This window comes from Calypte anna, chromosome 1, assembly GCF_003957555.1.
Source record: "Calypte anna isolate BGI_N300 chromosome 1, bCalAnn1_v1.p, whole genome shotgun sequence".
Taxonomy (NCBI): Eukaryota; Metazoa; Chordata; class Aves; order Apodiformes; family Trochilidae; genus Calypte; species Calypte anna.
In genome coordinates, this window is record NC_044244.1 from 36650553 (window position 1) to 36674885 (window position 24333).

General features: G+C 40.1%; 1 protein-coding gene across 3 annotated transcripts in view; it reads right to left on the reverse strand.

Moving 5' to 3' along the window:
• Positions 1–24333, reverse strand: part of FAR2 (fatty acyl-CoA reductase 2) — a 134499-nt gene that overhangs the window by 12849 nt on the left and 97317 nt on the right. For all 3 annotated transcript variants that reach the window (XM_008504451.2, XM_030469386.1, XM_030469385.1), the window contains 6 exons: positions 19559–19734; positions 16769–16948; positions 11048–11225; positions 9826–9870; positions 3171–3289; positions 366–433 (listed from right to left, as the gene is read on the reverse strand). In XM_008504451.2, the coding sequence (XP_008502673.1) occupies positions 366–433; positions 3171–3289; positions 9826–9870; positions 11048–11225; positions 16769–16948; positions 19559–19734 (766 nt within the window). The remainder of the gene's footprint in view (positions 1–365; positions 434–3170; positions 3290–9825; positions 9871–11047; positions 11226–16768; positions 16949–19558; positions 19735–24333) is intronic.

Genomic DNA, 24333 nt, shown 5'->3' on the forward strand with positions numbered 1-24333 from the left:
CAAAAAATGTTCCCAGTCATAAAAGGAAGATGTCCTATCATGGCAACACAGAGCAACTTTTCAAGGAATTAAGGAAGGGACAGGATATTTTCCATTCCTTTTCCCACCACTTTAATACCTCGTTGCAGCAAAGCATGTACTTTGTTGGCTTTGGTGGTGATAACACCCACAATGAAAACTGAATAAAAGCTTTCCTGAGCTGAATGGCCACCACCAGGACCCTCACTGACTGCAGCTGAGCCTCCCACATGCAGTTTGAATGACAGCTGCTGAATGCCACCTAAATATAGGTAGGCATCTTTTCAAAGCCTGGCAGAGGAATGCTATTGATGTTTGACATGTTCTGGGTTTAAATTAGACCTTACCCATCTCTCCCCAGAAGAATGGGTTGATTCCACCTGTTGTACAGTTGCACACCAACAAGTTTTTTGGTCTGGAAAAAAGAAAGAAGTATTATTTTAAGGTGTGAAGAAAAGCACTCACAGCTTTATTGATGAAGAATGAAAGCTAAGCTTGCATCCCAAGAAACACTAACATCAGCTCATTAAAAATGTAGAAGAGGTCATTTTTCATAAATATGAAAATAGAGTATAAAATGAAGTTTTAATAACTTCATTTTAAACTTCATTTAGTAGTCAGATTCTGGAGAACTATGAAATTAACAGAGACAGATGGAGTTTAAGAAAAATGATCCATATATCAAAAACTATAAATAAGTAAGAAAAGCATCCATACTGACAAATGTAATGCTTTCCCTTAGCATACTGTAAATAATAGGCCCAAGCCAACCTCAGGACACACTATGTATTTTGTGATAATTTATTTAATGAATATGATTTATGTTACTTTTAAGGTCTATTTGTCAGGGTGGTGATTACAAATCAACCCATTTCAACAAAATTCTCATTTTAATGCCAAATAAATCTTAGCTGTTATTTGTACACGGAACTAAACATAAATCATACTGGCTTTTTACTTCCTTTGATACAAGGCAAGAAATATCCAAACAGCTTTCTCGATCCAAGCTTTGCCAAGGAGCAAGTGATGCCAGCAATACAGCATTTTTCTTTCTCTGCATTAGCAGCTGGAGCCATCTCCCAAAGTGCTAAAAGAAGTGGTGTCTGGTTTTGAACAGAGGATAGCAGCTTGGCTGGAGGATACAGCATCTCAGTGCTCCTGGGTGCCTGTGGTACCCCCAGCCTTGCTCCACTGGGGGAAGCTGCCCGAGAGGAATTTTCTTTACAAAACTTCTATGTCTGATGCAGCCAAGTGACAGAACCCCTTAGCCTGGGGTAGGAAATCTCACACAGTAATACTGGAAAACTGCATTTGGATACTGCACAGTTTTAACAGTGCTTTTTGTGCTTTTTTTTTTTTTTTTTTGGCATTTGATTGTATATTATCATTATTAGTAATCTCTAGGAGACTTCTAGTTATGGTTAAGACTAACAGATGTGTCAGGTGCTGTATCCATGATCTCTTGTAATTCTGAGTTACTCAGTCGAAGTCTGATAGAATGCTAAACATAAAAATGTAGGGCTTAATGTGGGAAACTGCCTTATGGAAATGAGTAAGGCAACTCACTAAGGACTAAATCCAAAATAGGTGCTCATAAAGAAAACTCACCTAGTGCTGAGCCACACGCACAGCCTGTGGCAAAGTGTACTGAAGTGAAAGCATAAACTTTCACTTACAACAGTTTGGCCCAATAAATACCAGCAAAGAGGATTTCTCCATTTTCCCAGCTCCCAGTGAGGAATCTCTCCCTGTTGTATTTTTCCATTCTCAACCCTCCTCATAAGCCTCAGACCTTGGTAGAGTGGACAGCTTTGTAGAGCTTCCACAATAGGTAAAGAAGATTACAGTTCTTTGCTAAGTTTTACAATTTAATTTCCCTCACTAATTTCACCTGCCTTGAAGGAGACTGACTTTCTAATCAGATGATTTGGAAAAAAAAAATTAAAAAATTAAACCACACATGCTATTCTTCAAGACAGCACCTAAACCCAAAACTCCCTCCCTGAGACATTAAATTTACAGAAGGTTCAGGCTCTTGTCTTTTTGTTTACAGATTTCTAACCCTGGGGTTGTGCCCAGCTAGACAACGCTTTAATTCAAGTTCTGCAATTGCTCCTCAAGCCTATTAATTATTTCTGTGGGAACTAGATTAAAAGCATGTATCTGTCTGTCACCAAGGAAAAGCTGAAAAAACATGGTGCATCCCCTACTATGGCCTGAGCTTGGAAGGTGACCTGAGTGCTGAGATACTGCTCATCAATCAGCATTTTTCCATCTCCTTTCCCAGCTTTATGGACAGCCCTTTCCATCGGGAGGCTCTCAGGCAGTGTGTGGGTAAGGGCAAGCTGTATTTTTTACCCAGGATGTGCTGCTTTGCCTGTTGCTGATAGAGGGGGACAAAATCATGAGAAAAATAAATCTGAAGAGCTGGTGAGCTGCCTTTTAAGATCCCTGTGTTTAGGTTACTCTACACGGCTCTTCTCTACCCACAGCTCAGAGAGCTTCCTCTGTCTTTCAAAGTAAAATATTTCTGCTTTTATCTTTCCTTGTATTGATTTCTCATGGTTGAACAAACCTCCAGAATAATTCATGTGGTTTGCTCTCTAGTGCTTCCTACCTTATGATTACAGGTCAGAGCTAGAGATTCACCAGCAAAGAATATAAAACCTTGTTACATTCTCGACAACAAAGAATGGGATTTTCCTTTTAGATCATCTGCCCTGTTGTATCAGCCCACAATATATTTATATTGTGCAGTGTTTTCCAAGGAAAACACGTGGAGCATTTTCACCAAGAAAACTCTAGAAACCACTTGAAAAGCTGCTTAGTGTAGCTGCCTGACAAAGGGGAGCCAAAAATGCCTGCAGTAAAGCTCTTGAACTTCAAAATAGTGACTTCTGAGAAAGACAGAAGACTTGTAATCCCAGTTTAAGCTGTACAAAGAAACAGTGTAGCTCTAAAGCTGTAGCTTTAGAGATTTCCTAACTCTAAACCCTGTCTTTGTTGCTTCTGCACCCTTGGTCATTGTCAACCCAGGGAAGAAAACATGAACCAGAAAAATGTATCAGCAAGGCTTAGTTTCTGCTTCCCTTTCAAGCCCTGATGCAAACAGCAAATGCCCCGTTCTGGCAGCAAGAGGAGCACCTTCCCACCTGTGCACAGCAGTGTACCACCCAGCTGCCAGGGTGAAGTTGATGGCCACGTCTACTGGGATCATATCTGCCACGGCTTCGTTGTTGGCAATGACTGTCCGCAGAATCCCTTTGCCTGCCTGTGGGACAAAGGAATAAAAGACACTGAGAGTAAGACTGGCAGCGAGGTTTCCTTGGCTTGGAATAAGGACAGACCACCATGGTAGCACATTTCAAGACCAGCATTAGTGTCAGTAGGAGATTATTTGGTTTCTCTGAAAACAAACAAGGATCTTGCATGGATCACAGCACTGTATTTTCAGAAGAAGTCTAAAATATGATGGCTCTTGGGCTGTGTGTAACATGAAACAAGTGGGCACAAGTTGCACCGGGGATCCCAACTGAACACAAGAGGAAAAATTTTCACTGTGAGGACAGTCAGACATTGGAATGGTCTCCCAGGAGAAGTGGTGGATTCCCTCACTTTGGAAAAAGTCTCAGCTCAATGGGATGCTGAGACTCGTATAAACTACAGTATTAGAAGAGTAAGACCAGATGATCCTTGAGGTGCCTTCCAACCTGACATCCTACGATTCTGTGAAACATTGTGATTCTTTGTTAACACAATATGAAATACTGTAAGAAAGAAATATATTTGAATTGACTGCAGAAAAATTCCTAGTGATACCTAAAGTTCCATTTTCTTAGGCAGACAGAGGTCTAAGTGTCCCTCAAAGACAATAGGTACTTTGGAAATGACACCAATAGGCTTTTTGGAAAATTTACTCCCTGTAGAAGCATTTACACCTTCCTCTTTTCCAAAGCTTTGTTTGTTAAGCACAAAAATACAGTCAAGATGTGGCCCCTGCCCTTCAGAGCTCACTGCCTGATTTAAAACAAGATTCAAGAAATCAATGAATGAAAATACAAATTACTGTCAGTTAAAAAGAAAATGGAGGCAAGAACAGTCAGATTTTTATTTTGCTTTGGTTGGAAGTGTGCTTGGCAGGGGGTCACACTCTCTGAAATAAATGTATATTTAACCTGAATGCTTATCAAAGGTTTTCCCCAGTGACATCCAAGTTAGGCTTTGGTGGGGGACACAGCCAGACACTAGACAGACTCAATCAGACACGACAAGTCAACAGTATAAAGAAGGTGGAGGTGGCATGGGGTGAAAGAATTTGAACCTAGTGTGTCATGTATGAGGGCTGAATAGAACGAATGAAATGAAAAGTAAACCCCCAGCAGCAGAGTGAAGGTTTCAGTCAAGTTATCTAGCATGTGGAAAAAGATATGTAATGGATTTGAGTTTCATATAGAAGTTGAGGTCCCAGTTAAAAAGCTGGGAGAATACTAGTGAAACAAAGAAGCAAAAAAATCCTGTAATTTAGATCCATGTAAAGCCAAAGGAAAGGAATAAGTGAAAGGACAATGGAATATGCTCTAGAGATTCACAAATATTTGGAAGTCAGGGCAAAAGAAATGTTAAAGCATTTTTCTCCTTTCTTTCCAACCTGATCCCATTTCATGATGAAAAAGCTTTCCAGCTGTGAAAAATAATTTTTTTTCTACAGCAGCTAGGCAGGACGTGCCTCATTCTGCAAAATCACTTGACTGAAGTCTGGGAAGAAAAAAGATGTGATGAAAAAAGGATTTAAGACTCTGTACCAACTTACAAAGCACATACAACTGTCTACTGCTCATTGGTAACTTTAAGGGACACCACAGTTCCAGGGTGGGAGGTGTTTATCTCAGTTATATTGTTCTCTTTCCCCTCCCTCACCTTTCTCCTTCTATAATCAGATGGCTTTGTTACATTTCACAGCTTACAAGTAAGGGAATACCACTGATAACTGATTTAATTTTCACGTGCTGAGATCCAGCTCATCCTCGGTGCAGGTGGCAGAGGGATCATAGAGGGACAGGCTCAGACACAGGGACCATGTAAGCTCCCCCCCATGACTCCATCCTCCTCAAACCCAGGGCATGCAGTTAAGTTCTGCCACCATGGTTATGCTTGGACATTAAAACCTTAACTTGCAACACCACTCAAATTTTTGGTTGTTGTTGTTTCTACTACTGATTTTTCAAGCAAGGAGAAGTAAAAAGAAACAAAGGAGGAAATCAAGCTCAGCTATGAATTTTCCACTGCTGTGAGCAGATGCACACTAAAGACCACTGCGTGACCAACTATCACATTTGCACATGTGCACTGAAGACCTTTTAGAGATCTTCAAAAGGAGGAATTTTGATGGATGTGCAGCAAAGATGCCTGTATTCAGAGCAGCATGTGGTGGTCTTATACACATGGATGAATGAGGCCTTTTATATCTTGTGTATTGAATTAAGACTTCAGGTTTAAGATTTTTAATGTTATTTCTTACATTGGAAATGGTTTGGTATTTCTTTATTGGGTGTAGCTTGGTTTCATGTCATAGTTGCTGGCTTCATTCTTTTAGTTAAATAGAAGATACTGTATCTGAAGCCTCCAAAATAATTTCCTGGTCTGAGTCTGAGGTTTCTGGACAGTCTCCCAATGGATGTGCTTTAGGGTCAGTCACTGTCCACAACATGAATTAAACCATGGCTCTGCCCTAGAGCTCCACTGCCATGCAGAGAGAAAATCTGTCCATGTAATACAGAAAAAAAGATAAAATGTCTCAATTACAGTCCAGTGGGAATGTAATTAATTTCATTTTGGTTTTCAATTGACAAAGCTTCACCCTGCAGCAGCTAGAGGAACCCTAGGCAAAAGAAACGTAATTTGACTATCAAGAACAACTTGAACTCCCATATTTATGAATATATAAAAGAAAAATATCTATTTGAGGAAAGAAATCATCAAACTCAAATATTGTAGTGCTGACTGATGAAAAAAAACTCAACACAACTTTGCAAGGTTTAGTGTTCAGATTCTGCCCAGATGACCCCAAAGATCATCTGAACCAAAACTGAATCTGCAGTTTGTTCTCCTTATAGGATGAGGTTGGGTTAGAAATGCTCAAATGAGTATTTTAGTATGGGGGAGCAGGAACGGACCTCAAAAAAACACACAATCACCAAAACACTTCCTTTTTGCCTTTTTAATCCAGGTAATCTTAAAACTACCAAACAGGATTTATCAACCCACTACATCCAACATATCAAATCAAAATATGTATCTATTTGCAAACTGCCCCCTGCACCCCGAATACCTAAAGTCTCTTGGGATCCCTAATAATAAATACTTTTCACAAAGTCATCATCTCTACACCCTGCACCTATTGGTATTGCTCTTTTTCTTGCTAATTTGGTCTGTCTTAGCAACTTTCTTGGTTAAGTCTCAATAAAGTTACATTAAAAATCATCACTGAAGAGATCAGTGCAGATGACCTGAATTTCAGTGTCTATTTCCTATATTGAAGAACTTACAAGCTTCAATCCTAAACCAAAAAATACCATCTCTATTTCAAAACTCTTTCAGTACAAATTGAAGCTTTTATATAAAAGGGGAGGAAGATATTTACTACAGTGACCCTATAATCTCAAAGCCTTTATTTTCCATGGAGTAAATCTGGAGATAAAGATACAGGCTGCCATCTGCATGTAAAACCTAACCTGAGTGAAACCACCATTAGATTTGCCTTTGTAAGGCTAGAATTCTTTTGAAGAACAGAAAATATTAGTTACTGGTATGAGTGGCAAAGGAGAAGCATATAAAATACATGTAAACTATAGTGTAAGATCCTGAAGCAGACACTATATAAAAAAAGATGGATATATGGGCAGAATTCCCAAATATTTAACCATTAGGTATTTTTTACTTGTTGGCAGATTAAAAGAAAAGAAAAAAGAAGGGAGAAAAATGCTTTTTAAATTACAAAAGATTTGACTGGCATATTTTTATATGGTTGAAAGCATATGAATTTGGCCTGTGTTTCATAATGTAATAGCATACAATACACGTATGTCAGCTAGCTGCTGTAATTTGTTACTTTGGTAATTCACTTGTGGGGAATAAAATGCAACACAATGGAACTTTTTTGCATAACATCCTTCTTGCAAACCTAATCTGGAGAAATTTTTCTTACAGATACCTTTAATGCTGCAAAGTAACTATAAAAAAAATTAAAACTAGGTATCACTACAAAGCTTACAAAATTTAGAATCTGTCATGTAAAAGTGTAAGGAGTGGATCTGCAGAATTAAGGAACTGTAAATCCTTTATTTATTACGGTGACAAGAAGACATCATGAATCACAGAACCGTAGGATGGTCTGGGTTGGAAGGGACCTTAAAGATCACCTCATGCCATGGGCAGGGACACTTCCCACTGGACCAGGCTGCTCAAAGCCCCATCCAACCTGACCTTGAACACTAACAGTGATGGGACCTCCACACTGGCAACCTGTGCCAGCGCCAGTGTCTCACCACCCTCACAGTGAAGAATTTTCTCCTAATGTCTAATATAAATCTCCCCTCTCCCAGTTACCATTGTCATTACCCCTGGTCCTCTCACTACATGTCCCTGTAAAAACAACAGGAGATGCTGGGAGTAGAGCAGACAGGCAGTACAAGGTTTATGAGAAATCAGTATTGAAAAAAGAAGATGACTGATAATTACTTTAAAGAAGCTATGACACGAATAGGAGCTAATAACACTTTGTGACCACTAATTATTTGGGGGCTTTTGAATGTCTCTGAAATGTGTAAGTGGGGTTTCAGATAAAAGCATTAGTTGGGATTTACCCACTAACTTCAGTGGTCCTTGGGATTACAGGAGTAACTGTAACAGTTTCTATTTATGCTCTACTTCAGGTACAAAGGAACATTCTTAAAAAAGATTATATTTGGATTTTAATGCCCTCTCCTATGATTGTAGACTACTAATCCTTTTATATACTACATCAGGCTGATTATAATATAGCTTTTACAAAGTAATCAGGTTGGGCAAATCACGCATGAACAAAAATAATCTGCCCATAGCTATATGCATTATGCATCAACAAATACAACTAAGGCAGCAGCTTGAGTTCAGAAAAAAATAGAAGCCAGAAGAAAAGATATGCAACTTTACTGGTTTTGTATTTTAAATGGTAACGATCATTTTCCTATTACAGGGAGTGTTTTATTAACTTATTGTTTATCTTACAGATTTGTTCCTCATCATTTTGCACAGTAGTTATGTGCACCTGTGCTAAGCAAGAATATAGTGAATTATCCACATGACTGGCAGAGTCTGAATTGATAGTTACACACATTATTTAGGTGCACTCTGCACATGGAGAAATTCTGCGTAAAGCAATGGCAAGTGAGACCCAGAATCTTTGTTACTGTGGAGTGGTCATAAACTAGAGCAGTGGACTTGGCACCAGAAGACATGAAAATAAATGAAAGGATAATGCTACCTTGTATTGATGGCATGGTAATCTAGCCTGGAAAACTAAGTTCTGTTATAAGATTCAAGCTTTGACATCTGTGAATTTACCCTGGTTTCAAGGATGCATCATTTGTTCTTTCTCTGAAAATCTGGCATAAATTGGACAAAACCGTAGGTTTTTGCAATAGTTTTTAGAAAGTGCAATTCACTTTTAGTGCAAAACAAATAGTCTTGCAATCATCTCTTTTGAGTGCCACAAAAATGGACAGTTTTCTGGGTAAAACAGGTACATAGATCTAAGGCAACTGTGTGACAACCTTTTACCAGGTTTAGAAAATTGCTATGATCCCTTTTTGCACTCAGTTTCAAAGTGAGGCTGTAGAGTAACTTTAGAGTTGCTATGGGTGATGATAAAAAGCTGGGAGGGGTGGCTGGTGCACCAGAAGGCTGAGCTGCTATCCAGAGAGATCTGGATAGACTGGAGAGCTGGGCAAAGGTGAACCTCATGAAGTTCAGTAAGGAAAAGTGTTGAGTCCTGAAGCTGGGTAGGAATAACTGGTAGGCACCAGTACATTCTGTTGGAAAAGTGGCTCCATGGAGAAAGACCTTGGAATTATAGTGGAAAGTGAATTCTCCGTGGGTCAAGTGTGCCCTTGTGACCAAAAGGGCCAATGGTATCCTGGGGTGCATCAGGAAAAGTGTGTCCAGCAGATCTAGGGAGGTTCTCCTCCCCCTCTACTCTGCCCTGGTCAGACCACACCTGGAATACTGCACCCAGTTTTGGGCTCCCCAATTCAAGAGAGAGAGGGATCCACTGGATAGAGTCCACCAGAGAACTATTAGGATGATGAAGGGACTTGAATATCTCTCCTATGAAGAAGACAGGCTGAAATAACTTGGGCTATTTAGCCTTGAAAAAAGAAGGCTGAGAGGGGATCTTAGTGATGCCTATAAATATCTGAGGGGTGGGTGTCAAGAGGAAGCAACCACACTCTTTTCAGTGGTGCTTAAAGGAATAACAGGTTTAAGCTAGAATATAAGAAGTTCCACCTCAACAGGAGAAGAAACTTCTTTACTGTTAGGGTGACAGAGAACTGGAACAGGGTACCCAGAGAGGCTGTGGAGTCCCCTTCTTAGGAGACTTTCAAAACCCACCTGGATTTGTTACTGTGTGGCCTGCCCTAGGTGACCCTGTTTTGGCAGTAAATTGGACTAGATGACCTCTAGAGGTCCCTTCCAACCTCTAACATTCTATGATTCTATTTTAGTAGCCCTAACTCCACTTTAGGGGGTCTAAATAGTAACCAGACATACCGCAACAAATATTCCACTTGTCCCGTTGAAGCTGTCAATCCAACCCTGCAAAAAAGAAGAGCAATTACTACTTCCTTCCATGACATGCTGCTTACACAGGCTTCTAAATGGTGACAATGCTGTGGTGCAGACAAAGCAAGGAGACACCAGTGGAGAAGGGAGCCAGTCTATCTGGGATCGCTGCCAGGAAGCAGACGAGGACAAAGTACCTAATTGATTTTAAACAGGGGATGCATTGTATGATACCTCATTCTGTATGCAATTTACCCATTAACAACAGAACCTAATTTTGTTATTAGAACAACAACAACAAAAGAAGGATTCCACTTTTTGAATGCCATCCCACTTCAGGTCAGGGAAACTGCCACTTGTGGGAGATGGAGTTCGGAGCAGTGATGAGCTGTCTGATCTGAAACAGATTATGACACCTAAGAGAGTTCACTCTGTCTTTTCAAGATGGGGAGCTTGTCCCAGGGCCTCGGCTGTATCTCAGCCATCTTTGCCACACTTCAAGCTGCATGAAAGCTAAAGGTGACTTTATGTTGCCTTTCCAATTTGGCTACAACGTTAAGGCACATTATTTCTACCAGTATATTTATCTTAGTGAAATATTTCAGTCTGAAAGTTCACCTGCATTTAATTACTGTGTGGGTGAGGTGTATCGGCAACAGGCCCATACAGGTGGCAACCCAGTGAATCCAACCAACATGAGACAGAGATACCAGGTAACTGCACATGACATTATCAAATGCTTTCATGGATAACGTGAGGTCTACTGTGCACACCAGAACCTCATTTATAGGCTGAATAGACCATGGAATGACTGATACCAGAATGCATCAGGACTACAGTCGACCCCCAGATTTCACATTTGCCTAGCTAGTACAGAACTGCCCTGCATGTCTGTCTGGGCGTGATCCTGTGTGTAAGACTGTCACTTGCAACTCCAGCATCCTGCACCATTATTATCCTTCCTCTTGTAATTAATGCTTAAATGTGTCCATTTCACATGGAGCCAAGAGTGTTTTTTGAAAATACTGAAGAAGGCTGCCTGTTCTACTCTAGCACAGGTCCTCCACTTCTTCTACACGCTTTCCTTTGAACTGGAGTACCTGTTTCTCAAGTGGACACTGCTACAAGTAGGGAGAGATCCCTGACAGCACTGCAGCTATAGCTGTACCAAAGGGGTCTTGATAGGGAATTGCTGTGTATTTATGCTTACTGGGAAAGGCTCGTGCCAGCTAGCTCCCACGATGGATGGCCTGATGATAGCAATGTTCAGGTTTCCTTTCTCTTGCTGAATCAGGTATTCTGACAAGGCTTTGGTGTAGGTGTAAGTGTTGGGCCAGTCCCCAAGCAGCTTGGGTGTGATGTCTTGAATGATAGATTCATCCAGCCACCTACGGGTAACAAGGAGAACTTCATTATCTGCCATGCAGAGAGAGAAAAGAAGACCAGTGAGACAGGAATCCTCACCTGAAACAAAGGACAAGGAAGTCAAAGCCACGTAAGACAAAGCAAGGAGCAACTTACAAGTTCGGACTTACAACAGCTCTGTGGGAGAAAGGTTACTTTTGTCTTTAAAGTGCAAAATAACTCTGATGAGCTTCCTGGTATTCATCGTATATACACAATCCCATTTTTAAGGCAAATTCTTGTGTGCTTTATTCTTCACTCCAATCTGTAGCATAAATATATCCATGGTCTACAGCTTTCCAGCCTAGCACTCTCACTAGGTAGTGCTCATCTTTAGCCAACACAGTCCCCCAATACTCCTGAGTACCTCTCAGGAGAACTTTGGTAACCCTGAGTTACTGAATCAAGTAGCATTACCAATGTCTCAAAAATTAGAACAATGTGCTACAGGCATATTATATATAGGACTATCTATAGTGTTAGATATTCCAACTTACTGGTTTTTACACAGGCTTGCTCGCACAGGAAATTAGAAAACTGTCAGTGCAAGCTGCTTTAAAAAAAAACAACAAAAAACCAGAAAACAAAACCAAGCTTTGCTGAGGTGTGGTGTATTTTTTTTCTTTTCTTTTTAAGGTATCTATTCCATCAGAATACACCTTTTAAGAAGTGGCCCTTACCACCATGGTGCTGGAGCAAGGGCCTAAGGCTCTAAAGCTCTTCTCCCTGGCACACCATCAAGACTCCCATCGGTCCTGCCAGCATTTGGGTCTAAAGGACAGGAACTGGCTGTACTTCCAGAGCCCTTGGACACTGCTGCCAATCCTTGACAGGCTTTCAATAGTCTGGTGTTACAGCACAGAATCAAAGATTAACTCCTATAATCCAATTTGTAATTAAGTCAATGGACTTATAGCTCAGACTGAAGGGGCAGGCTCTTCCCGGGGGCATGGCAAGGATACAATTTCCTGTGGGTCCTCGCCTCACCCCTCTTTATCTTCCAGATACAGGGGGAGGTCAATGGGAGAGGAATAAGGTGGAGACTGTCACACCTGGAGAATTACTTGACTGTATCAACTTAAACATGCAAACTCCTGATGGCTGAGGTGGCACTCAGATGGCTCTCTTTGGACACAGATAGAAATTTTGCAGGGAAACTGTTGCAAGAAAAACCATTGAGTCACTGAAACTGCAAAACCACTTGCAGTGAAACTCAGTTTTGCAGTGAGTTAAAAAAAAAAATCTGTCAGTTTTTATTTAGTGAATAGAAATTAAATTTTTTAAACCAAAAAGCCTTACAGAGGCACAGTTTTCTTTGCAACCTTAGTCCCATGCTTTAGAAATAAGGCAGAAAAATTGTTTGAGCATAAAAAATGGAGTTGAAACATGCAGAAGCTATAAGGAGCACACAATATTGAGTTAATTTATAAAGCCTTTTTAGGCAGGCACTGAACCCAGCCTCCTCAAGGTCTCAGCTAAATTGCCAGTGTTTGAATCTGTTGAGTAATTAATTACCAGCCTACCAAATGGAGATGTCTATTTCTGCAGAGCCTGGAAGACTAAGTTCATTCAGGAACTCAGACTAAGTTGCATACAAGTCTCTTTTATTTTTTATTATTTGTTTTGTTTGTTTGTTTTTTATAGTGCTAGGGACTTACAGGTAGTTGTTTCTCACAAAGCAAAGACAGGTAAGTACAAGGAGAAGAAATTTCCCCTTGCCCTCATCCTTCCAGACAGGGCTCTGCATTACTTTAAGTGGTCATCAAGAGGACTAAGTACCTGTCTGTCTCAAGGGTGCCATCCTACCAGGTGATCTGATCTACCAGCATTACCATCACAGGAATGCTGATCTGACAGTTCAGTGAGGTGAACTGTTCCTACTCCTGTGACCTACTTTGAAGATTCCAAAACACTAAATCACAAAGCTACTGCTTTTGCTCACTGCTGCAGCTGCCCCATAGAAACAAGAGATACAAATTAAACACCACATACATGCACCAAATTACTCTGCCATAGGGAAACATAACCTTGTTATGTTAAACCCTCTGCATTAATAAGACTCCTTCTTGTAAGTAATGACAAATCTACATTTTCTGCAATAACAAAACCAGTTCTGGTCAGCTCACACTTCACCATGTGCCATGTTCCCTATCTCAGCACACCCTTCAAAGCTGATTTCCCTCAGCTTTAGATTAAGGCAAACCTTGCTTGATGCCACAGATTATATGTTTCCTCTATTGGCAGCATTTAGAAGTGTGACTTTTGCTTTACACAGATTAACCCTAAGGCTTTACTTGCAGGTTAAATATCAAAATACTGGAAAGAAGAGATATAATAGGAGGATTAGAACAGGAAAAAAAAGAAATAGCCAGGAGTCCTATTTGGGATTCCAGTTGAATAAAGAATCACAAGAATGCACTAACTGCATGGCCAAAAGCATCATTAAATGAATCTGTGATCATGCCTCTTAATGCATTTTTAGAAGGATCCTTTAAGACAAAGGTTGTTTGCAAAGGGAAGCTCCTTCTCAGACGGCTGATGCAAAACCTGACCTGTATTTCTTCTCCCTTAATAAAGGGGGGTTTTAATTCCTTGCCTGATTTTTTACTCACCCCACCTCTACATCTTTTTGATTCTGATGCATGTTAATCCCCTTTTTCCTGAAACCCTCCATACCCAGATATCCACATATTTCTTCCACTAACATGATAATAAAAGGTGTGTCTCTCACACCTCCTTTCAATTCTGCTTTACATTCTGTCTCTCTCTCCAACTAATACTCTACCCTTCACATTCCCTCTATCCCATCCTACTTGCATCATGCCCCAACATCACAGGGACTTTCCTCACCCTGCATGGTCTTCAGCCCAATGCTTCTCCTTCATATATTGCTTTTGATTTGCAGAACACTTTTCAAACCAGTGACCCTGGAGACAGTGGTTTTCAAACAGACCCACCTGGTTTCAATGACTTAGAAAGCAGGGGTTGTATTTGCTGTGAGCAATTATAACACTACCTGAAAACAGTGTAAAGAAACAGATGCCATCCTAGATGAGGACATGCTGTGACTTCTGTCACACTAAAAGTATCAGAAGGTGGTGAACTTCTGGAGTGTGGGACATAGGAAAAACAGTAGAACAAACTGGAAAATCTAAACTGAAACAAGCATGAAAACCCATCTCTAATTATGTGTCTAAGAAAAACCCAACATACTACTAAGATAAACACATGAAACACATCTGAAAGCCCATCCTCTGTCACTCAGCCTTTCTTTCAAACATCATCCTCTCTGCTGTACATGCAAACTATGACAAATGAATTCCTAATGTCTTGTATGAAGCAGCTGAAGTAGCAGCCTCTGGGGTAGCCAGGCACTTCTGCACATTTCTGATTAGCATTCAGTCCTTTGCTGGAGTCTTTTTTTATCAGAGCCATCAACACTAATTGTTTCTAAAGCTGCAAGTGATGAGGCACTGAAATGGAATATTGATAGTGATAAACTCCAAAGGATGTTGTAAAACTCAGTCAGTGGCAAAAAGGTGGTTGATTAGCTTCAGTGTAAATAAAGGTAATGCATTTAGGGAAAAGCAGTCTAAACTGGTATTAGAGGTTGCTGAAATCAGAACTGGCAATTGCAGCTCAGCAAGAGCTCTTGGAAGCAGAGCTGACAGCTCTATGAAATCTCCAGGTCAATGAGTACCATCAGACAAAAAAAGTCAGTGAAATGTTGGATATCATCAGGCACTGAGAACAAGACCAATGGGGCCATCCGGAAGCTATTTAAAGAAAACTTTAAGGGGCTACACCTTGAGGACTACATGCAGTTCTGTTTAGCCCCTGCACCTCAGGGACACAACAAATTTAAAAAAGGCAGAGGAAGGGCAACTAAAATGAAGAAGACAGATCAGTTGGCGTATGAGGAGATAGTAAAAAGGCTGGGACTCTTCGGACTGCAGAAGAGAAGGATCAGGGTGAAAGGAATATAGATTTGCAGAACTGCAGAGGTGGTGAATAGGGCAAATGCTGCAGATACTGCAATGCTGTAACTACATGCAAAAAACTATTACCATGACAGCTTGAAACAGGTGTAAGAAGGCTTGTCTTTAGTCAGCAGTCAGTGAACCTCTGGAACTTGCTGCCACAAGGGTTGTAGAGAGAGTACACCAGAAAGTTCAAAATGGAATTAAAAAATTGATCCAAAAAGTGTAGGATGTAACACTCCCCATACTACAGTTCACTCCCTGGGTGGCTACAAGGGGAAACAGATTGCAAGTATCCAGACTTTTGCAGTTACCTTAAGCAGCATCTCTCATTGCCACTGTTGAGGGCAAGACAGTGGGCCAGACAGTCCATTGCTATAAAGCACTAGGATATTTCTTATGTTTTTATCATGCTCCACTTACTGAATAAAGGATAAACAACAGATGACTACTAGCTGGAAGTAAACATTCCCGAATATGGGCTATTGGAGAAACTCAAATAGAAAACACTGATTTGTATGAAATTTCCTGCAGTAGTACTTAGACAGTGAAATTACGTGTTTAGGCAAACAATTTTTTGACATAAAAATGCAATGGTTCTCCTAGTAGACACTAATTCATCTCATCTCCTATCACCCTAAATCAAGGAGAAGATTTTTTTTACCTGCTCTTTGGGTTATCATTTCACGTCTTATCTCACAAATGGAATACCACTGGAGAATAAATGAAAACAAACTTAAAGCTCCAGGAAAATCCTTCTAAGGGATAGGTTTTCTTGGGCCTTTATCATCAGGTTTTTTTATTCTCTCTGAGTATTCATTTTGGTAAATTCAGTTAAACAAGATTTTTTTCTGTTCCCTCAGTCCTGGATTCTCACAATGGACTCTTTTCTAAAACAGTCTGTTCCTAACTCATCCCCATATAGCTCTCTTTCAATACCACAGGATTGCTGGAATAAATGGAAACAAGGTTGAAAAGCTGAAGAGAAAAAGGAACGAATATAAAGTAAAGAAAATTTTCAGTTATTATTAAGTTAGCAACAGAACTGAGCCACAGAGAAAGCAACATGACTCCACTTGTGCATAACTGCTGGACTCTCATGAAATCACAGAGTCGTGTCTAAAATCATTTAGAGGTAGTGGAAATCACAGGATTATTAAGTCTGACATGATGTTTCCTAACACTTCTGTATTTGGAAAAGTATTGTTAAGCTCTACCACATGTTTTAAAGCCTGACTTCATCAGTTCTCCCGGAAAAAAGGCTACAAAACGGAGTCTCTATTTCTTCTGTTTTCAATAAACCTCAGCTCATTTCAAGAGAAAAATCTGGAGATACTGGGTGAGATTTTGTGGATAGCAGCCCTCAAAACCCCATAGAAAAAAAGCTCTCTCTTCCCTTGGTCTCACTCTCATGGTCAGCATTTCTTACTGCCATGGGCGTGCACCCATGAACAGAAATCCCACTGGAGAGGTTGCTTGGACAATTTCCTCTTTGGCAAAATGAAGCAAACCCAGCGCTTGGAGGAGGCCGTGCAGTTCCTACTTACTCTACCAAATCGAAGAGCTTCTTGGGTTCAGCTGGGGGTGGGTAAATGACTTCATCTATGCATTTCCTGACACAGTTTGCATAGGCAGTGGAGATGTGGACAAAGGCCTCGAGGTTCTGCATCTGCCGGGCCAGCTCCAGAAGCCGCTGCGTGCCCATCGCGTTCAGCTGCACCGCGTGTCTAAAGGGGGAAAGAGACAAAATGCGTTTCACTGGAAAAGTATATATCAAAACTGGGCATTTTCCAAAGCCCAAGCAATGAAAAGAGAAGGAAGAGAAGGGGTCACAGCAGAATGGAAAACTTCAGTGGGCTAAAACAGCTTTTTCAGAACTGCTGGATCCACTGTTCTGGTCACAGAATGTCTCTTTTTACTCAAGTCAAAGGATCAGTGATATTTCAGTAATATCCCAAAATATAGTATATTTTTTACCCCCTTCCAGAACAAATATTTCCAATAGCCACTGGGGCATTACGGTTCCTATGGTCCCCATCCAACTTTCTCCTTAAGGAACTTGAGAATCACATGGTCTCTGTAAGCAGGAAAAGGTCCTTGAGCCCACAAAAACAGTTTCATATTGAGAGAAGACAAAATCAGAGACAGCTTAAATTCTGAAGGAATGGAGAAGAGGACTGGCTAGCTAAGTTGAACTTGAAGCACCCAGCATAGCTAGAAGTTGTCCTAAAGGCTATCTGCAATGGATCTCAGTGGACAGATGTGCAACTTTTTTGTATCTTTTGAACAGGAAGAAAAACATTTTCCTGTACAGAAGGGAAAAGTCTAAGGAATATGCCACCTGTTCAGCCCAGGGGTAGAAACTTTCAGCAATATGGTCAAGAGTAGGAATAAAGTAATAAAGTACTGTGTACACTAAGGAAATTAATTACAAGAACACTGAAACAAAACTGGAAATAATCCAGATGAATGAAAACAGAAGCTAAGGGTATCACTCATGTTTGAATCACAATACCTAAAGCCAGAGATACTACTTTTTATAGTATGCTGCTATTAAAGAATAGCATTTTCTATAGATTTCTATTTCCTCCTGCCCTTCTCGCAGGAGAAATTCATTAGTTTCATCTCCTATGAACGTTACTGTATGTACAATTTCTATTCAATTACATCCCTTCTGAGAGAGGGTGAACAAAACTGCAGTCAGAACACAGGCCCAGCATGGGTTTCAGCTGAGATATTCAGAGTTCCTTTAGCCCTCTAGGGGAATATCATCTAATTGTGGAGATTTATTACTCTTTATTTTTTGTATTTATATCAAAACTGCATCTACTAATATTTCAGTATAACAGTTTCTCAGATTTCTGCCCTCAAGAGTTCCAGAATCTGGGGAATTCCCTAAATATACTGTATGTTGATGTCAATAATTCATTTAGTTTCTCTGCTGTTGCTTTTTTAGTATCTTGATAGCATTGCTTTAGCACCTCCCTTATCTATTTACTCTTCATATTCTGCAGCAGGCTTTGAAATTCTGCCAGGCTTAAAAAATATTTTTCTGTGTGTGTTATTAGCAAATTGCTGCTCAAAATTGTTTGAGATACAGTACTGTGGTTTCACATTTAAGTTTCTAGAACTTTCACCCAAATTATATATTTTGTTACTCAGACAGGGATAATTTGATTTAAGGAACTTCAACAATTCAACAGCTATTTTGCTCTTGTTATCTTAGAGAGATTTTGACAGATCACATGCAATCAGCCTTTAAATAGTTTCTACACTGCCTGAAATCAGATGACCATTTAATTTTTTTTTAAACTTACTTTAAAAGAAGTAGTTTCCATTTGATGTTACCTGCCACTATGACTTCTTTCTTTTTTTTTTTTTAGCATGATCATTTGTGGATTGATTTAAGAACATTTATGATTATCAATGCAGTGCAGTGCTTTGCTACTTGTACCTTGAACTGGATTCTCATGTGGCTCATGATTAAATCAAGAGCTGCTTCCTTTCTGGTGGGTTCTCTAATCAGTTGTTGCACAAAACCATTACTTATGGTGGACACAGTTGATATCTATTTAGCCTATGGATGAGCAAATGAAGACATCGCTTAATAATTGTGTTTTCAACTCTTACAGCTTCAGTGTTTTTTAAAAAGCTGTGAAGATCTGGCAATCTAGATTATCCACCTCTTTTTGCTGACCTTTACAATTTACACAGAAGCAGCCACACATCTAATCTTGGTTTAGTGGCTTATTTCTGCTGTTCTTTCTTAATGGAAAGCCTGCTTAGACAAGCAGTCCCATGAGAGCTCCTTCGGAAACTGAGCATTTATTGGAAACAGTTAATTATATTCAGTGTTTGGTATTTGAAAGTTTATGATAGGCTATCTGCTCAAACAACATCTCATTTCCTTCTTTGTCATGCAGTGACAAAGAAAGGCCATTAACACCAGCTTTAGAGACAGACGCAACATAGTTTCAGTTCAAGCTGTCTCCAGCTAGTTCTGCCAAAACATTTCCCTCTTGACCTAAAACACGTTTTTTCCTTATCCCAATTTTAGGTCATACTTAACTCTCTTACTATATTACTATATTACAACCCGAGCTTGCAGTACTTCTTTCTGTTCCTATGGAAATCTGCCAAGATACTTCACTTTTGACGTGCATATGCACATGACATTTCCAGAGCATTCACACTGCATATTCAGCTCAGAACCACATGTAGCATGAAATGGGGAATTATTACTGCAGCCATACAAGGATGCACTGAATGGTGTGTTAGGGGCTAGTAGTGAGCATTCTGAACCATGCTTAGGAAATAGAGAAAGGAGGAGGACATACTTCAGGGGTTCATCAAAGCGAACTGTTGCTGCACAGTGGAAGACAATATTGACCCGGGTCAGAAGCTCCTCCTCATCTTCAGCACTGATGGCCAGCTTGGGCTGAGTGAGTTCAGCATTAATAGGCTTAATCTTCTCGTGGAAATTAGGGCAATCTTCTCGGACCCTGTCAAAGACCTTGAAGCACAAACAGAGAGAGATCAGGTACAGAATTAGGCTACCGAGATCAATTCGATTAGTAGCCAGTCTGATTTTATATCAACCTATGAAACTGGCACAAAAGAGAAAGCCTGGTTCTTGAGGGAGGACACAGGTGAGATGATAGAATGGTTAATTAGCTTGTTCTCTCCCATGGGAAAACCTCACAGGGGAAACAGAACAAAAATATCAGAGGTAATGCATTTCCCTGAAGAGAGGAATGGTTCTCTGTACCTCCTGTTTCCTAAAACAGGCACTGAAATGCCTGTATCTCTACATCTCCTTCAACCATTCTCCGAGGCTGCTTGTCGGACCATATTGGGAGCAAAAGAGGATGGCAGAGTATGGAGTAGGAAAGCCTGGGAAACATTGGACTGAAGCAATTTTCTTCATGGTTTTACAAAGAATTTGAGGAGGAGGGTAGAGCAGGGCACATTCCGGCTTCTCCCCTTCCTTATGCTACTCCTTGCCTACTGTCATTTTGTTCACATCAGATAAGTCCTGTGGGGAACTGCCTTTGGGAGGGAAAGATGGGGAACCTCAATAACCCAAACTGCTAAAGCTGCTGACTGCCACCAGCAGTTTTGCATGAGTGGACAACTATGCAGCTAGCTGCCCTCTCAAGCTGTCTTCCAGCTCTTTTTTTTTATGACTACAATCTACAGCTCTTTCCAGTACATGTTTTCTGCCCAGTCTTCTGCCAAATGACAAGATTATGCATCTGTCCACTAAAAAGATCCTCACATTTCTATATACTGTCCTGATGCTGAGCATCTGGGGCTGCCAGTCTGCCTAAGTTCCAAGATAGCAGGTACCCTGAACAGCAAGACAACGCTCCCCAAACCTGCTGAAAATAAAGGGAAATCAATACTGTAATCACCTGAAAAGTGCTTGTGTGAAAGCAGCAGGTTCCTCAGCTGCCATTTTAACCCTGTGTATAGATCAGAATCACTGATGGCAGCATAGCAGCTCTTGGCACAGCTCTGCCTGCACCCAGAAAGCAGACAGCTACTACTGCAGGTTCCACCTGCAGACCTTCTACTTGGTAAATCTGACAGGAAAAAAAGCAGCTTGAATTTCCAAATACTATATGAGTTTGCTGGAGTAGGAGAGGATATGAAAAAAATCACCCTGAGTTTAGATGTACTTTTTCTAAGAGATTTGTAGTGCTGGCCAGGATTATTGTATTCGAGCAGATTCAAATAAAATACTAGTAAAAGTGAATCCAAAAAAGCTCTTCCCTTTCAGGGGTGGAGTGACAGAGTAGAAGGGTAGATTAAACAGAACAGAGAGAGGTCTGAAATCAAGATTTCATAGGTTAACTACACTTCAAAGGTAAAGTAGGCTACTGACACAAGCTAATCAGTCATTTTAGTTGGAAAAGACCTTAAAGATCACCAAGTCCAATTGTTAAAGCACTGGGAGAGATTGCTGGTGGATGCTGTGTGCCTTTGCATGCATTTATAAGATAAATGTCTAGATAAGCATCACCAGGAAAGGCAGGGGATAGCTGAACCTTCCTTGGGGCGAAAGGATGGGCCAGCTGGCTTCTCAGTAGCTCTATTTTTTTTGGTTGTTTCCACTAGTTTGTAGCTTACTCATCAGTAACACCAAGTTTGCAAATCTCTTTACCATCATGGCCTGTTCTTTGCTACAGATTGTTCTCTGTGTGAGCTGCCCAGTACTTATGTAACAGCAGAAATTGTGCTACACAGATTAAACATACTAAAAAAGAAACACATAGGAAAGAGCAAATTGATACTAATAGCAGTATTTTCTAGTTTGAGAAAGGGATTACTGTCTTTCTGATTATCTGACAACTTTATCTATATAAACCTCGATGTTCTTAGGGAAAAGGAATTATAAGAAAATCACTAGCCTTCTCTATTATGCAGCCCACTCAGTACTTCATGTATAAAGCACACAGCTGCACATCCTTCAAAAACCTGAAACGTGAGCAAGTTAACAGAAGTTGGGACTTGATAATGTCATTTCATTTATCTCAGCTGCACCCAACTATTTCAGCAATGTAGTCTAGGCAAGAAAATATAGACAGAGAAAACTAATCATGGCAAAGATGTTGGTGAGAACCATGTGGACCATGGGAACTCAGTTCCCTGCTATCAGCATTAGTGTCTGAAAAAGCTTTTCTTCTAACAAGAGGACAGTAGAGTGGTTGTCCAAATATCCATCATCTCATAAGAGATCACACACACAAGCAAACCCTGATGAGACACAAAATGGAAAGGTTTCTCTGAGAATCCATACAAGACCAAAGCTATCTTTTCAGAGCTTTAGGAACAATTTTGCATTTGTTTGTTCTGTTGCAAAAAAAAAAAAAACAAACAAAAAAAAACCAACCCAAAACAAACGAGCAAAAAGAAACCCCCCAAAAAACCAAAACAAAAACCAAACAAAAAATCAACCAACCAACCAACCAAAAAAAAAAAAAAAAAAAGACAAAGAAAGAAATAAAAAAAAGAGTGTGAAACTCCACCCAATGAGAGTTATTTTATATTTGCTTTACTTTGGTGCAAATAATGCAGAGTAAGAATGAATCAGCCCTTTCTCAATTTCAGTCATGGTGTATAAAAAGAAGAGCAGTATTTCTGCAGTGCCAGCATTGCTTGATTTTGACAGTTTTATCCTTTCCAGGTACCATCTCCTCCTGATATTCCCATTGCAGATAATATCCCCTTCAGTTTCTGTGCTTACTTTGAGGTACTGTGTACTACCACATGCCATTCCACAGCTGTAGTTTTTCAATCCCTTCATTGATTCAATGCATTTCTCTGCAGGACGATGGCAGTTTCTAAATGGAAGCTCAGAAATCAGCATACTGCTTTGGAAACCTTCTGGATCACAAGAACATTCCGTTCCTCACCACTATTAAATCAGATAATAGGAGCAGCTGTTTAATCCAAGTCTGCTGCTTCTTTTATGGTGTCTGAAGATCTCAGACTTGTCAGTGCTTTACAGGAAAGCATAAGAAGATTAAAATATAAACAAATGCAGCTTATTCAATACTATTTCCTACAGCTAAAGGACTGTTTAACATAAAGATGATGCTTAGTCTGCAGGCAAACCATAATTGTATCTCTAAATTCTGATTAACTCAAGCGTATATATAATAAGTCCCCAAAACTGCACAAGGCCTAAGGATTGTTCTGTTTTTTCTTTTTAGAAGTCACCTGCCAATACAAAATACATTGAATGCATAGAAGTGGGCTGGCATGCTATATGCTTGGAACTGCATGAAAACACTGGCCAAGTCAGCAATACTTCAGAAGTGATATATTAATTACTTCTGGATTATAGTGAACAGAAAGGAAAGATGTTTGATTTCAAGTTGATCAATAGTGTCCAATATTAATTAAACTGAGGGGAATCAGTAATAATGTATCCTGCTTTTAGTCTTCTTTGAGCATCTTAATGCATTCCAGGGAAATACTGCTGCCTTGACAAAAGCAGAAGAAATTAACCTAATAACTTCTATTCCCATTTTAAGCCTCAAAATAGGATTCAAGTTGTGCACAGGCTGTTCTGTCTCTCAGCAGAGGTGAGAATTTCACTCTGCAACTTGGTGATTTGTTTCTTATGTTATAATCAGGCAATTTCCACTTATAATAATAAACTAATTTCTGTAATTTCCATTCACATTTTCAAGCCCTTATTATGAAAACAGCACTTCTAGAAATTCTCCCAACATTATACTTGAGAGTGTTTGATGGGCATGTCTTTCCCTGTTCCTGCTCACTTAAGATTCAACGTCCCTTCCCAAAGGATATCTGTAACTGTGTCCCCTGCTCTTGCCTTAAAGCATGTAATAGAGAGATTTCTGACCATCAATCAGAAATTTTCCTATAACACACAAACACAGAAACCTTAAAGAAATGGCAAACTGCACATCTATGAAACAGCACAGCTGAAAAATAAAGGAACTGCTGAATAATGTAAAATGCAAAAGGATTCACTTCTTCCTCAGGAGAAAATACAAAATAATGGAAAGCAGAGTGCCTAAGCCATAGTCTATTTAAAAAAGGAACTTAAAAGAATTTGGTAAGACTTTTGTCCTTCAAACAGGCCTGGGTAGTCTGTTTGTTTGGATACATCAGTCCTAATCCCTAAAAAACCCAATTTACTGTAACAGGCACCATTCATGATGGCACTTCATTGAGAAAGGTAGGAAGGAGAGGAAGCAGTTCTCCTTCTTGCTTGGTGATGTTATCCAACATTATTCCTTGAGCTCTCCCATGATATGAAGAGTTCATCTTCCAAAATGCCGAATAAACATGTCCTGGTAATGCCAGCTGTGCTAAAGGTGGGCTCCTGCTCTTCATCCTGTAGTCAGAGGAGTCTGTAACTCACAGAATGGCTTAGGCTGGAATGGACCTTAAAGATTATTTAGTTCCAACCCCCCTGCAGGGGCAGAGACACCTCCCACTAGACCAGGTTGCTCAAAGCCCCATCCAACCTGGCCTTGAACACTTCCAGGGGAGGGGAGTCTCCACAGATTCTCTGGGCAACCTGTTCCAGTGTCTCACCACCCTCTTAGTGAATAATTTCTTCCTACTATAT